The 17,075-nt window shown below is 33.0% G+C and overlaps 1 protein-coding gene across 1 annotated transcript; it reads left to right on the top strand.

Annotated features, from left to right (window-relative positions):
* Positions 1-935: 935 nt before the first annotated feature.
* Positions 936-15,328, top strand: LOC127877917 (uncharacterized). The gene is made up of 17 exons (XM_052424238.1): positions 936-1,251; positions 4,452-4,543; positions 5,542-5,570; positions 6,180-6,582; positions 6,937-6,990; positions 7,169-7,258; positions 7,994-8,116; positions 9,048-9,125; positions 9,454-9,572; positions 9,715-9,801; positions 10,234-10,326; positions 11,090-11,158; positions 12,472-12,667; positions 12,793-12,939; positions 13,082-13,158; positions 14,175-14,245; positions 15,009-15,328. Exons 7-17 carry the CDS (start codon positions 8,059-8,061, stop codon positions 15,112-15,114), a joined length of 1,101 nt encoding a protein of 366 aa, XP_052280198.1. The 5' UTR covers positions 936-1,251; positions 4,452-4,543; positions 5,542-5,570; positions 6,180-6,582; positions 6,937-6,990; positions 7,169-7,258; positions 7,994-8,058; the 3' UTR covers positions 15,115-15,328.
* The last annotated feature ends 1,747 nt before the right edge of the window (positions 15,329-17,075 follow it).

Raw genomic sequence — 17,075 nt, 5'->3', positions numbered from 1 at the left:
TGCATAACAAATAAAAACATTAAGCTTTTTGCTTTCTTAACGATGCTGAAAGAAACCATTGTTTATTACCGGTTACCCAATAACGCAAATGTAATGGTCCATTGCTCTCAGGCATTCATCTGTCTGGTTTTATGACTTTAATCCGCTTTAAAAATAATACATGGTCGAAGGGTCACAAGATAATCGAAAACAGGTTCGTAATTCCGTATGTCCCAAAATTTTGAGGCACTAACATTAATTATATATTTTGGCTAAAAAGAGGGTGTCCGAAAACTAGAAAAATTAGCATAACCATACAACATTTTTTCGCTTATTCGCGGACTAAAGCGTATACTTCTTGGCCATTACGATTGAAATATGTAATATTAAATCGTGTGTATCTTAATAGAGATTAAAAGGACCCTTTCACAGATTTTGACGCCATGCATTGAAGTTTGTTACTAAATGCTTTAAATAGATAGATGTAAACATTTGAATAAAAAAAATGATTTAACAAAACAATTAAAGAAAGAAAAAAGTAAAACTAAACTCGTCTCAAATAACTGACCATTGGAGAAAAAGTCTAGCACCCAAAACAATCGGTCAATACTGTAAGAAATGTATTTTATACTTATAAAAGCAATCCTCGTACTTGTCATAAAATATAACGATAACAATAGAACTCTCCAGATAATTTCGCGTTTGTAACGCTTTATAATTTTCAGGTTTTTAAATCGTTAACAGATGCAACAAATGCATATTACAGAGCATGGTAAATGTTCAACATTACTGTTTCCGCGAAAATGTCATAACTACAACGAAAATTTGAGAATGTAATTGTAGGCGTAAGTGTATGGTAATATTTGCGAGCTATATATATGCAAGTCGGAAAACCTAAAACATACAAGTATGATTTGATTGTTAGTAAAAATAGATTTGCTAAATATAGACTCAACCAGGTGTTCCAATGCTTAGTTTCTGACATCCTATTTCGATTGATCATGCACTGACGTAAACATTTGGACTATGGTATTCAAAAGAAACGCAAGTTTATTGTGTAACATTGTGAATAAGTAAAGGAAACTTATCGGGATACACAATTAATATCTCCGTTTAATCGTAATTTGATTACCGTAAGTGTGACCACCGTGTGTAATGAAACATTGAAATCGAAAGTGATATAAATCGACAGTGATATAAACATTTAGGGGAACATCTCATTCTACTTCGATAACTTATTGAACGCGATAATCAACAGACATATAGTCCCAGGTAATTTATTATAAATGCTTCTGTAATGAACGTGTATGTTTAAAACATTATTAAATATTCCAAAGGAAATCATGGGTTTATTTTTCGATTTACTATCCCATTATGGAATTAAGCATTTTAAATCAAAACACCTGAACCAATTTCCAATGACAGGCATAAGGAACGACACTAATTTTCTTTAATTGAAAATCGCAATTGATATAGCTAATACTTGATGATTTATGACAAATAGTTTACTGAAAATAAATTAAATCATATCGTATTGTTTTGGGGGAAATATCTTCTCGCAAATACATCATTATGCAGTACATTCTTTTTTTCTGTCAAATTTCATACATAACTTTTTTCACTCAACCTGGTATAATAATGTCCTGATCTTGGTTCTTGATAGTTGAGTTGATGAGTACATGTAATTGGTTATGCATAACTTTTATCATATGAAATTAAGAGTAGACTTTAACGAGGATCAACTGCAAACAAAAGTTGCGCAATCTTATGATTATTTCCTTTGTTAGTACGTTGTAAAAATATAGAAAATTTCCACAATGTACACAAAACAACAACATTTTTCTAAGAAATTAAATTAATTATGAAAGTTTGGTTGGATTTATTTCATATATAATTAGCGAAACGTGTGTGTTTTTTAATATATTTCTTTAAGAGCATTATTGATCGCTTTGATGAGTAACAATGATAAAGATCGGAGTAATATATTTTCATCTTTTGCTGTGGGTTTTACCATGTGGAAATCACGCTTTTAAGCGTTTCCGAAATAACGATAATGATAAAGACGGTGATCATGGAGATCGAATTGGTAATGATGATAATGATAATGTTCTGCTGTTGCTCATCGTCATCTTGAACTTAATGGTTATACACATTGCTATAATGATAGCGATGATGATAATTATAATAGTGGTGATGGTTGTGAGGTTTATGCTGCTGCTTTTTATGATATTGATAAAGAGGAGAAGGAGGAAGATTGATTAAAGTGAGGATGAGTTTACGTAATTGTGTGACACAAATATTAAATTGTTGACTTGTGCTCAACTGACAATACAATGTATTAGCAGGGGTGGCAAAATCAAATGTCCGAGTTGTCCGAGTCGAACATTTGCTTGTCTGGGCAACTGATTTTTTTCGATTAAGTTGTCCGTGGACAACCAGTTTTAAAAACATAGGGTTGAGGAATACAATAATATAAGCAGTAATTAAGTTTTATAAATCCGGATGTTGACTATAGATTACATTGTCAGTGCTATTTGCGGAGCAATCAAGCTTAAATATGGAGTTAACCGGCCCACAAAAAATAAACGTGCACCGCATTTTCAACATTCAGCCCGACTGTTAAACAGTGTACAGACTGGTTTCTTTATTTTTACGATCAGATGGAAATAAAAGTATAGGACTAAGAATCAAAACGCAGTAAACCGTGTTATTTCAGACGACTTTAACAGTAAAAATGGATCGTTTTTTAAATTGTTTAGATTAGGATGGAACTACTTGAGTCTACTGCACAGTTTGTGACAGAGAAATGAAAACTTATGTGAAAACTTAATGAGACCCTGTTAGTAATTTGACACACTTTGATAGGAAAATGCAACAAAATAAATGTATTTGAGATTTCAATACTGCATGTGCAACACATGTTTTCATAACATTAGCTTTGAGAAAGTCTTAATATTGTTTGTAATATACTGCTTTAAAGAATGTCCCGTGAAAAAACATGTAACTGAAACAAGCAAATTATACTCATTTTGATTTATTCCACAATATTTTACATTAATTAGTAAATGCGTTATAATTTATATAAACATAAACGGACAAGTGTAGCTCAGAAAAGGACAAGTTAAATTTCCTAAATGGTTGTCCTTTGACAAGTTTAGGTTTTTTAGATTTCCCCACCCCTGAAATTAGTATGCGATTTACACGTGTAATATATTTTTTTTTAATAATAATAGTATTAACTTTGGATTAAATATGCCTAAAGCCAAATGTTATTCAAAGGTTAGTGAACACTTTGATTTTCGCACTTTATTATTCAACACCAAAAAATACGGCTCATAAATAAAATTCTGCCTTTGCAAAGACCCGACCGATTTACAAGCAACTACATATGATGCGGCTTGAATGTGTGCCAATTTAAAGGCCAAACTGATCCCTTGTGATGTGGGTTTACAAGATTACATAGACAAAGTCCATTTAAGTATAAAAGCTTTGTAGAAAACATACTTCAATTTAGACGTCATGAGTCGGTTTCAGTAAAACATCTTTCGGGCGAACTAACGAACGGACGGAAACATACAACCAGCTTCCTTTAAAAAAAACAAGATCAATAGAATTTACAATTTTTTTTTTTTAGAGACGCTTCCTTCCAAATTGCATTTTTGTGTGTAATAACTTTTAACGCTTTTCATAAAAACGCGTTATAAACTTGGTTCCATTGGCTTCATGTTAGAATGTGCAGGTCCTTCTGTTTTTCAAAAGTGCCTTGCTGTACATTGAAACTACTCCAATGTTTACTGACGAACTGATATCTTCTAAACGGCTCGATATTTTATTGCATAATCAAGATTACATCAATAAAATATCCTAGCATATCTTTTGAATGGCGTGTTCTGTATCAAAAATTTGGGTATAGATAAGACTTGTTAGAAGGGATTTTAGAAGCGTAACGCATACATTTTAAAATTTGTACGAAAATCAAGCAAAGAAAATGAGATTTATTATAAGATGAATTTAAAACGTAAGAAAGGCGTTTAAGGGCAAACTTGCCAGTATTTTCTAGATGGCGTGTGGGAGGTCTATGCAATTTTCTTTTCGTAGAAGTATGGAAGAAATAAAACCCAACCGGCACACCATCACCATGAAAATATATCTTTGATATGAAAGTAACTGCTGTGAATCTTATAAATTGAAAGAGTCGGAAACAATGTTAATCAATCAGAAGTTCGAAACTATTGGTTAATCCGATATGGCGCACTTTGTCTTAAATCGGTACGTCTTGCTTCAAAAGCTTTCATACTCACACAGATACCATCTTTAAACACTCTCGACACACCTAACCTCATCTTGACATTGACACGGACCTAACCTTTGACATGGACTCAAATGCGTTAATCAATAATAAAAGGTCATCACCACGTGTAAATAAATTATTGGCTGTAAGTGAGTAATATGTACTGTTAAACTTTTTGCAGAATATGGCTGATATCAAAGAGATAAATACTACAACGGAGTTCATTTTAAAACGGTTGGACAATTTAACAGGATGTGGAGAAGACTGTACATGGTAAGTTTTAGACATCAATACGATCCTAAGTGAATAAATTGATGGTTAGGTATGCACTTAATAAGAGGTGGGTTGTTTGGTGTGTTATTTAAGTTAATCTGCTTTGGGTGCGCTTTATGCTATGCATTGAACAATATGTTCCGATTAGCAAATGCTTTAACGGCTTATAAAAACGCATTACCATTCGACAAGCTGTGTGAAGTGGTCATATACATTATTGAACTGAACGCAGTCGCTTATTTCGAAAAGTGTCAACTCACATTTACGTATATTTACTCAAGAATGTTTATGGGGTAGATGTACCGGTACTAATAGGATATTACAATAGGGGCTAAAAATTTAGCGACCATTCTAAAGAGGACAGACTTAATTGTTATACTTATTGGACTACACTTATGTTACAACTATGAATATTTAACGTGTTTGGCTTTTACATGTAACGACTTCAAACGTTGGCCTTACATGTCGCACTATCTCGGTTTATGTTTTAAGTCCGCTATTTTCGTGATCTACCGACAATCTAAATATACTCAAACGTTTTATTTCCTGTTTGTTGCTGTGAGTTATGCATGCGTAATGTACGCGCGAACACTCCTCATCTGGTCCTCTGATTAATCATTTATGTTAAGCGTAATACGTGCATCTTAATACAACTTAAATGAATTGTTCTGATCGAAGCATGCCAATACAGGTAAATATTTTTGAATGTGAGTAATTTCATACATTTTGTAAAATATCGAAAAGAGAGTAAACATTAAACACGAAAACAACATAAAGTTTGTTGTTCAGTTATTACATTGACCGAAACGGCCAATATTTTTATTTCAAAATAGTCCTTAAAGAAATGTTATAATAACGGTTATACGTTTTATGTAGGGGTAGTTGATCAGTAAACTTCTATGTCATGAAAGTTAAAGTTTGTTATGGAAACATCCCTGTGCTTTACACTGTGTTGTATTCAAAATTCAAAATAAATTCGTGAAAATTTTATATTTCAGTTCTTCAAAGATTGAACAACTAAGAAAAGGTGTGTTTACATAATTAAAGGGGCATTTTCACGTTTCGGTAAATTGACAAAATTGAAAAAAAATGTTTCAGATTCGCAAATTTTCGTTGTAGTTATGATATTTGTAAGAAAACAGTAATACTGAACATTTACCATGCCCAAAATAACCATATTCTGAATGTTTTGACGATTTAAAAACCTTAAAATTATAAAGCGTTGCAACGCGAAACGATTGATTAATTTAGAGAATTTTGTTGTCATTAAATTTTGTGATACTACGAAAATTGCTTATATATAGTATAAAATTCATTTCACCGATAGCCTAGTGGTATAGGCGATAGACTTTTACCCAAGGGGTCAGTGGATCGAATCCAGTTGAGGTTTTTTTTTCTTTCTTTAATTTTTTTATTGTTTTTACTGAAGCTTTTTAGATCCAATGTTTACATTTCTCAATAAAAAGCATTTAATGACTAACTTCAATAAATGCTAAAATCTGTGAAAAGGCCCCTTAAAATATACTGTAATTTTTTATTTTACACATAATAAAAACCATTCGTTTGTGTTTTAATTGAATGATTCAAACGCATTAGGTTATAAAAAGAGTGTGTGTTTTTTTATATTTTGTAACAGCTTTTCAAACTGTTGAGGAGCGCGTGAACGCATTGCAACTCAATGCAATTGACCCCCAGAACGAGGAAATAGACGAGCAAAGATTCGTTCAAATTCAAACAAGAATTGATGAATTAAAACAGTCCTTACTTGCGCTACATGACAACTCCGAACAGACGGAAGTTGTTAAAAGCAAATCAGACTATGACGGCGGTTTGCCAAGCAGCTTAAACGGTAGTAAAACTAATGCGTCATCCTCGGTTGGAGAAAATGCCGATCACGTGGGCGATCGCGAGCACTTAGGCGGAGCTACTAATGGAACAGTGGTTCGTGTCGGTGAATCTGCCAATTACCTTCTAAACGTAAGCGAAACACACACCGGAAATGAAACTATGGCATCAAACAAACCTGCACTAGGGAAAAGGTATTGATCGATCATAACACCATACACATAATAATTCATAGGTTTCATGAATAATGACTTCGTTAAAAGTTGCAACAAAATTGAAATTTGAAAAGAAGAATGTAATGTGCATTAATACGATACAAAAACTAAAGCAATAAAGGTGGCGACACATTTTATGCATATTAACAATGTTTACTTCCACACAAAGTGTTGTGTTAGTTTATATGTAGTTATATATATGCTCTTAGTTGTTAATCGTTTCTCTGTCAAGAATTTTATTATATGTGCCTGGTTGCTTTACAATATCCGTTGATATTATGGGTGGGAATTTTTTTTATATTTCTAAATGTTCGCATGTTTTTTTTTCATTAGAAAATGTTTCCAGAAGGCAAATTACATCAACAACTGAATCCGCTAGCACACCAGGTTAGCTTGTAATATTCGTTTATATGTCAAATTAAATAAAATAATATCCATGCTTATTTATTACATTTTGAGATGCATATGAACATAGCATATTAAATTACATTTTTGTTTTTTTTTGGCAATCACGTGTTTTGTTCTTAAAATTTAACACAAATCACTCTATTTAAACATGATTAAGGACGAAACGTTATTACACAAACACATACAGATCACGTGTTTGGCGACGGTGATTATTGGAAGTATTTGGCAGAGAATGCGCGAAAGGAAGGTAATACAACTTTATTATCATAAACAAGTACACTGGCAATATTTAAAACATTTAATGAATCATTTTATGTGCATATTATATATTATGTAAATAAATGTATTAACACATTCTTATATTCCGAATACTTTGCCTGAATTAACGAACCTATAAAACCCAAACCCTGGTATTTCAAACGTGTTTAGATAAAATTATCTGGTATTAAAACGTGATACTTTTTTACTATTTACGCATAAATTCTTTACTGTTTGCGTTATTTTTTTTCAATGAATTACTTAGTATGCGCCTTTTCTGGCTTACTGTAACTGTATAAATGGCTGGAATCTTGTAAAAGAAAATTACATTTAATGGACACATTAATCACGCATTTATGTATATAATAAAAATATAACATTGAAAATAAAGAAACTCCATTTTAATAAGCACCTTAACATTTACAGTTAGCACGAAATTCTTGGAAATATAGATTCATAAATTAGGCTCAAATACGGGATATATTAGTTCAATAAAACCAACTATGTATGAGTTTATCATCAAAACGCAAACAACATACTAGTATTACAATAAGGAAGATAGTGTATATTGGAATACATGATGAATAATTAAGGTATGAATGAAATGGTAAACATTTATGGACGTGGCGTATTTGATTTAAATTTTGCAGCGACTAAATGGTGAAATGTATAAGCTGAAATATTGTAAAAATGTTAATTTGTTATTTATCATGCTTTTGCATAGCACATCAATTGACAAGCGATGAAGAAACCATTCGTACAGTTCTCTGTCTCGACATATCAGAGAGCATGGCTTCTGGGAACGCGTGGTCGCAGGCCAAAACATTTGTCAACGATTTTCTCAATGGTTTGTAGTATAATAATGTTCACACGGATGAACTGATTATTTGGAGACGACTTTTTTAAAAATATTTATGGTCGGAACCTTATGTTTTAAAGATATTTCTTAAATATTTGACGAAAGAAACAAACATTGGTATTATGTTTTGAAACCAAACACTTCTTTAATGAATCATTCTTCAAAAGTAGGAGCAAAATACGATAAGGTTGAAATATGTTAACATATTCCTTGATTTGTATAATCAATAAATACGACGCCATTTTGCATGACGCCATCATAGCTTAAATGGTCTGGAGTAAAGTTACTTTACGTTGTTTGCTTTATTGTATAATATGTTGGGTACATATCAGTTCTAATTTAATATCATGATTGATTAAACACTTCAGCATTTTTTCCCTTGATACGGGTTTCTCGAAAACAACATTTGGTGGAAAATATTTTTCTTTAATAAGCATCATGATATGGTTTGGAATAAAGTATATACGATATGCTAGTTTTATTTATATTTACAGCCTTTCGATCCAAACAGTTGACATGATTAATACAAAGTTAAGATGTATAAGGAGGGCTATTCTTTGCTCATAATAGACAGCGAATATGCGCTTATTTAACGAACATGATATTGTAATTTACAATGATTGCTTCCTTTGTAACATTACTCCTAAATTTTGTGTACAGGATTGGAAATGCTGTTGACACAGTTTGGTCCCATTGGGTTTAAACAGGAGTACGTTGGTTAGGCAACATTTGGACATGAGACGAAACATCAAATTTTAGCAACTGCGAATTACGCATCCGTTCGAGACAAAATAGGTTACACTAGGCGCACACTAATATGTTATGTACATAAACACATACAGAATATATCTTAGAAGTTTATGCTTACTTCGGTGGCATTTTCCGGTTCATAAAGTATCCTCTTATTATCTAATTGCAGAGAATTTTCAACTTGGCGGACCTAGTCCTCTATTCGCAGGCCTTTGGTTTAGCTTAGCGGGTGCGAAAAGTTGCAGAGGTACATATAATTGTACTAGACGTACTTTTTGAATACACACGTGCTTTGACTAAATGCCAATTGCTTTTGCTCTTAATGTTGAGCAAAACATGATTAAACACTTGCAGTCTTAGAATAAGTTCATGTAACTGTTACCTGTGTCAGAAATAATAACCCGTATCCCCATTTATAACACAATTAGATACATTCATAGTTTATTTTCAAATCAAAATTAAACAGAATGAAAAATGATGTTGAACGATTGTATTATTTAATACAACGATAACATGTTTAATTTAGAAGTAAAAACTACTACATAATCATAAAATAACCATTTGTTTTTAAAAAGCCACTGCAAGTACAGCAGGCAATATCATAATTAGTCCGCGAATTATTGTTATCACCGACGGAAAACCAACGGAAACTAGCCTGCGAGGCGGTCCCGATATCCAGACCAAAAAGGATGAGGTAAATGTGCAATATATGTAACAATGTGTATTGATGTTTTAGTTGTTGACCCTTTTTTTTACAGTTTGTGCCATTTGTGATTTATATTTTATTAACACAGTATTTGTATAGTTTTACATAAATATTTGAATATTAACCACAGACGATGACGTCAATATTAGGATGTCTGCAACAAATCGAAGAGAAAGGTGCTACGGTATTTTTTGTCGGCGTTGGAGACTATGACGAGGTAAAGTATATTACAATTTATAGCTTGATCAAAATATCTACTGAGCTTTGATCGTGCTAATGACATTAACAGAAAGCTTTTGCTTTAAAAACACTAGATAAAGCATACAATTAAAATTGTTTATACTTTTTACCAAACACGGTTCAACGAACATAACAATTGAACCACACAAAAGTTATGGCATATACATGTCAGACTGTCAGTGAACGAACTATATGCTGGCTTGCCTGATTACAATTTATGTACTGCAACCAACTGTGGACAAGCATTGTTCGCCATGGAACGTTTTTTACTTGCGCATATTCCTTTTAACAATTTGCTTTTTTTTATTTTTTGGCATATGTTTAAAACCCGTATCATGTAAAGAAAATGTGTTTGCAACATAGTGATGTGAAAACTCAAGTTTGTTCATCCATGCTTTTATACATGAAGGACTTTTTGAAACTCGCCACGGCTACCGAAGGGCGGAAGAAGCTTTTTGGCTACCAAGATGGACGAAGGTTGGTGAAGAGAACCTTGCTTTGTGTAAGATGCCTTTTTTTATTTGAAAACAATATTAACAGTAAATCGACATTTTTACCATATGCACAGAGGTTTCGTTGACTTTAAGCATTTGACTACTCTGATACCAGGTCTGAAATTTTTAACCTGTAATATAAACATATATTTATGTATGCACTAAACGACTTCACTAAATGGACACCGCGCAACATTCTGAAATTAAAACTGAAACGCATGTTGTGCAGTACAAACGTCACGTGGTGGCTTGGAACTACACATTGGGACCGGCATTCAAGATATTTGCAATATGATAGGTGCATATGGTATATTGAGCACCCTGTGGCTTTAATATGTTATTTGTATTTAATATTGCCTCGATGCCTCGTTTAATAACTTACACATTTTTCCTAAAACGTTCGGTGAGATTGATTATTTGTTGGCTAAGAATGAATACCCATGGTGCCAAAGTTATATTTTGATTTCAACTTTTTACTTTTAATTAATTCCATGGCAATGGACCTAAATTAATTAGTATTACCGTTTAACGCTTGCATGATTTAGTTCACAAATATGAGTAAATTCACTGTTTGTGAAAGGTTTTTGTTGAAACGTACGTGGTCTTAAGTGAACACCAGTTTTAAATCGAACACAAACTTCAGAGTCATAGCTATGTTGTTTTGTTATTAGACTTATTTAGCGACACTATGGTTTTCATATTGTAATGTAATTATTTGTTTTAGCGTATTGAACTTATATTGGCTTTTATGGCTTACTTCTTTTTTTCCAGACAAAAACAACCATGTTCCACGAATCATCATACATGCGAAGTGGAAGTATGCAGTCGTCGGAGGATTATGTAAACAATATATGTTTTATATAAAACACATATCTCACTATATTGATAACACAACGCCCCAATTTTTCATTGGAAGTTTATATATCTTGCTACGTCTTTTTCAATGTCTCTCCATTTTATTTTAGCATACTCCCCGAAAACGGACCGAATAAATTGGGTTGATTTTACTTCCTTCTACCTGTGTGCGTCAGTTCTGTTTGATTTCCCGGAGTATTTCTCGGCAATATCAAGACATATCTTCGAAAGCTTACTTAATAATCGGGGGATTATTATCTGTTACAATTATTTGTAATTTTCTTTAGAAAACTGAAATATTAAAAAACAAGACAACCACTTTTCATCAACACCTTTCTATATAACTGCCAACCGGAATTTATACAGACTTTATTGTAAGCTTAAATATCCAACCTATGTGAGCACGGACTGATTTAACATCGAAGATATCTTAACATTAAAGAAACGTTTCATAATTCTTGTTTACGCTTCTTGTTCTTTGCAACAACTTACCGGAATGTAAAGGCACCTGTGTGTACGGAGCTTCATTTTTAAAAATTATGAGATTTCCATGACGTTATATATAACTTGGAGTTAGTAGCATTTTATATTTGCAGACAATTTTGTATAATGCACAACTCTTGAATCGGGGTTGTCTGTGAAGCTGCTTAACTAAAAGTGTGCCAATTAACATGAATTGAATCTCCTATAATGTTGTAAAGTTTAAAGACATTTTAACAATAAATTTCATTTACATTTCTGGAGGTTTGTGGTTGTTTCATATTTTAGTTATATCAATTGCATTCAAATAACTTGAAAAGCGCACTAAAAACACTTCTCTCAAAAAGTTATTATGCTTACATAAGCTGCACATTAATACGTCAGGTGTATGTTTTCCGACCTGTAACAAAGTAGTTCGCTGGTTATAAGTGTTATTTTGCGTTCCATGTTTTGCGTTTTCCGTTTATTTATCACCTATTGTATAATTCCAGAAAATGTTAAACACGCACGACTTGGAAATAGTTTTGAACGTGCGTTTTGTTATATAATCTTAAGGCAGACACGACAGTGATCTAGATATGAACATACTTGTTTATATTTCATCATTAACCAATACAATGTATATTGGAAATACCGTACTTGCAAATTCGAAGAAGGTTTTTTATATAATTCCGTTTTCCATGATTTGTACAATTAAATCCGTTTCACATCTGTTTCTTACAAGACTAATTGTCTGTTTAGATGCTCATTTAATTGTAAATGTCCAATATTTAAAAAATACTTAGTTATGTGATTAAACCTCATACATATTTGTTTAGGAGGATATGCAAGACATTCGACTTGAATCGATGGCACGATTAGGTCAAAGGCAGGAAGTAACGAGCACGGCTTATTTTGAAAATGAAAACGACGAATTTCCGTGCATTGGTTCCCGCGTGCGCCGAGGTCCTGACTGGAGGTTTGATGACCAAGACAACTTCGGACCGGGAACCGTCGTCGGACACTCAAAAAATGGTCTGACAATTATGCGTATTAATGACACGAATAACACATTTTTAATTTTAATTAGTGAAAAGTGTTTGTAGAAAAGTAAAGTACATATACTATTTTATTTCATTATGAGCAAATCAATATTTCAGATTATAAAGTTTGGGTAACGTGGGATTTCGATGACATAACGGCGGAGTACAGATACGGTATGGGAGAATACGACGTGTTGCTCGTGGATGAGCAGCGTGTGTTAAAACCTAAAGAGAAAATGGCGGTCGGCTGTCGAGTGAAACCAAGTATTGTACTAATTTCATTTGGCTTTATTGGGAGAAACCGTATTTAATTAGAAATTACACTCGTTTTCAGTATTTATATGTAAGTAAGTTTTGTATTGTGTGTCAATTGTATTTTAGAAATTAAGTTTAAGTATTTTTATAGGTAGGGACGCTAGGTCACAAGTTTTATCTTGTTCTATGGAAGGTGTCGTAATACGCATGAATTCCACAACTGCAGAGGTACGTTGAATATAATTTTATTACAAATTTAATTGCAGTATATGGCTGTGTTTCTTTTCTCTACGTTATTACGATCTACAATAAATATGCTATTATTCGCCTGCCATTTTAATTGACACGTCTAACCTAGTTGTAGACTCATAACTACCGGAGTTTCCATGTTTAAAAGATAGAACAATATTTGTATTGGGGTAAATAAAGCGCTCAGCTTTTCAAAGCCCCTTTAAAATGACCTATTATATCAACAAGTATACGTCGCATAAAATTAGCATAGGGTTATCGTTTTTAGTTGGTCGCGTTAGCGGCCGACTAAATTTACAGAGCATGTTTTTCAAATCAGTATGTGCTAGCTACGCTAAGGACCGCAACTGCAAGTAGGAACGATTACCACTGCCTGTTTATACTTAGCTGGTACACTGCAGCAGACGACAGCCTTTAATTATGTAAACAATAGGTTTAAGAGCTTGTGGGACATATTTGCCAGTCTAGTGTTTATAAAACCTTGTGCGATGACATTGGTAAGTTTATTATTGAAATCTGTACATATCTGCAGCAACCAATTTTGAAAAAAAAGACATATTGTTGTTATTTTGTCTAAGTTATCTCTTTAACATAAATATGAGGATAAACAGTCACACACATCTCGACCTGTGCTTTAAGACATACTCTTTAAAATTTGAATGGGTTGTGTTCATTTCAAACTTGCGATATAAATAACTATAACATAAGTTTGAAAACTGAGTTGCTTCTAAGATTATGCAATAGCGAACAACTTCAGTGCCTTCAGCGCTTTGATTGTACCTACGGATCATATGTGTTTTTGTACCGACGGAGTATACGTGTTTCCTAAAAGTTGTTTGATTCTGAATACTACTTTTATTATCAAAACCAATATTATCAAAACCAATTGAGACCCATTTTGCTATTGCATTTTAGTCATGTATTTGTTAGAATCGCTTTATATGTTTAATATGTGGAAATATGTTTTTAACTATTTTATGAAAAACATGTTTAAGGTGCGTTGGGACAACGGAAAACGTGGTGATTACAGCTATGGTGCAGTTGGACGATATGAAATAGAGTTGTGGTAGGTAGTCAGTTTTGAGTTGTGTTGAAAAAACTTTGTGTCCACTGCAAAAAAGTTAAAAACATGTAAATCTAAAAACAACGTACGTGCATTTTTTTACGTTATTTTTTAAACTATAAACCAATTTCAAAGAACATCATTCATAAGAACCGGGTCATGCTAAAGTGGGTCTTATGCCATCAGCGTTCTTCCAGACCAGCCTTCGAAATCGCTCAGTCTGGTCAGCAGTAACTTTGTCCATGATAAAGTCCCGCAAGGTTTTAAGCGGACAGTGTTGGTCTTGTGCAGATTGTGCAAATATACGGAATGGTTTCGAGCTACGCCAATATACGGAATGGTTTGGAGCTACGCCAATATACGGAATGGTTTGGAGCTACGCCAATATACGGAATGGTTTGGAGCTACGCTGGTCGCCAATATACGGATTGGTTTGGAGCTACGCTGGTCGCATATGGCATAATACAAATTTTCGCATGACACGGCTTGCATGTTTATTTCATTGTTATGATGCTAATAAGGCCAGCTTCACCTTTTTATTCGTCATATCAATTTATTGTGGTATACATGATATCAAACATCACAATTTATGTTCAATATATCTTTTGGAAATAAATATGTTGAAGCAATGGAAAAAAATGGCATAATTTAATTTTCAAATCGCCCCCTTGTTGGAAAAGGGTACCATGTGACAATGAAATAATAAAGCGCATGATAAATTTTTGCACCAATAGGACGTAATTAAATGCATATTAATTATTTACAGCACATCCTATGGACAATCACGGAACACTACCCAAGGCAATAATGCATCCGCATCGGGAAGCAAAACGAGGTCCAACAAGAATAAAAACAAAACTGCGAGCCCATGAAAATCACAAATAAAATGATGAGTATCTCAAAACCAAAAGCTTCGATGTTAATTGAGGTATTTTCAGAACAATGTTTCAAATAAAATGGAGACTAAAATATTCAGACAATTGTTTCTAATTATGTTGTATGATGATGTTATTTGTGCGTATTTGATGTTGAATGTTATAGCTATTTTTTATGTAGATTTTTTTATTAGAATGACAACAAAACATTGTATGGAAATAAACCAATTACTTTGTTTGTTTGTTCAATCGAAACAATCCATGTGTGAATTCTATGGTAATTATATACACATGTATATATGTGTGTTAATGACCTGACGATGGTATAAACTTATTAGAGGAATAATGTGGAAACCTGTCCAAGCGTCTGGTGACGACCGTTCTTTAAATTATTTTAACTAAATAACGTATTTATTCGTATGAATATATATGGGGCGTGATATGTGAAACGGGGGTTTAATGCATGTTCGTAAAGTTTCGTCCCAGATTAGCCTGTGAAGTCCGCACAGGCTAATCAGAGACGACACTTTCCGTCTAAATTTGATTTTTGCTAAGAAGAGACTTTCTTGAAACAATAATATCATACAAGCGGAAAGTGCCGTCCCTAATAAGCCTGTGCGGACTGCACAGGCTAATCTGGGAATACACTTTACGCACATGCATTAAATCTCGTTCTCACAGAGCACGGTCCATTTTTTTAAATTCTTTTTTGCGTATATGTAATAGTCATGGCCACTTTCTCGGTCTCTTTTCCAACGGTTATTGCAATGTTATAACGTTTTAATGTAGATTTAGAAATTTAGTTAGAAGTTGCTAAAACGAATCAAAACGTTTGAAACCCAATTATTTAAGGACGTACGCGGCAGTTTTGTTTCACGTTTTTTTCCACTGTCAAACCGGTTGCCAAAATAGATGTATTCTTTTTCTGATATTCAAATAGAAAACGGGATGGATATAACATACCGGAATAACATAAATAAAGTATTACGAATGACAGACGCAAGAAAAGTATTTAAACAATTTGTGTCCCCTGAACTGCACAATAATAATCGACCATAATCCCTATTATTAAAGACCACACACATCATGTTTATCGCGTGATTGTAACGGAAAGTACGTGTCTTGTCACTGGAAAAACTATCGATACAGCCTCATAATTGAAGTTATGGGACAAAACATATTTTTTCCTAAGAATTAAGCGAATCGTTATTGAATCATCATAAAACAATATATTGAGATTATAATAAAAATCGGAAGGCGCATTTAATATTTTGCTAAACATCCAATCGCAACACTTGCATAATGTTAATTTTTCAAACGAAGGCTAAAGATTATGTATGGACTACGTGCGGATATGATTGCAACCTGTTGCACGTTCAAACAGATATAAGCTAACATTTTTAAAGGTAGTTGTTCACAGTTTAGCAAAATGACAATTTTCAACATAATTGTCATATATTCATAAAAGAATGTATGCATTATGCTTAAAGAAGCGATATAACGCTATTTGCAAAGAAAATGTTTAAAATATTGGCCCATTTACAGATACTTATCATTCGAAATCGCTAAAATAACAGCGTTTGTAACGTTTTTCCTTTCGCCAGGGACTTTCGTTGCGCAGCGGAAGTGAGTTGTGTTTTAAAGGACCCGAGTTCGAATCCCCGTCAGCTTTTTATCTTGTTATTATAATTAGTTAAGACACTTGCAAACCTTATTTTTTTAAACATTTAAATTGAATATTTATAAAATGCGACAATCTGTGAACAAGTCCCTTTAAGTAATACAAATTTAAAGATTAAAGTTGATTTACAATAATTATACAGGATATATGTTTTGACAAAGTGTGTGCTTATTCAAAAGAACGCTAAAACGATGTTTCGATACACCTAAATCCGCAATCACACATTATTTCTGTGATGTTCAATTTTGTGATCCAAATCGAAATTTGATATGAGAGA

The sequence above is a fragment of the Dreissena polymorpha genome, chromosome 4 (genome assembly GCF_020536995.1).
Source record: "Dreissena polymorpha isolate Duluth1 chromosome 4, UMN_Dpol_1.0, whole genome shotgun sequence".
Lineage (NCBI taxonomy): Eukaryota > Metazoa > Mollusca > Bivalvia > Myida > Dreissenidae > Dreissena > Dreissena polymorpha.
Note: the sequence above shows the minus strand (reverse complement) of the source record. Positions and strands in the feature narration are given on the sequence as shown.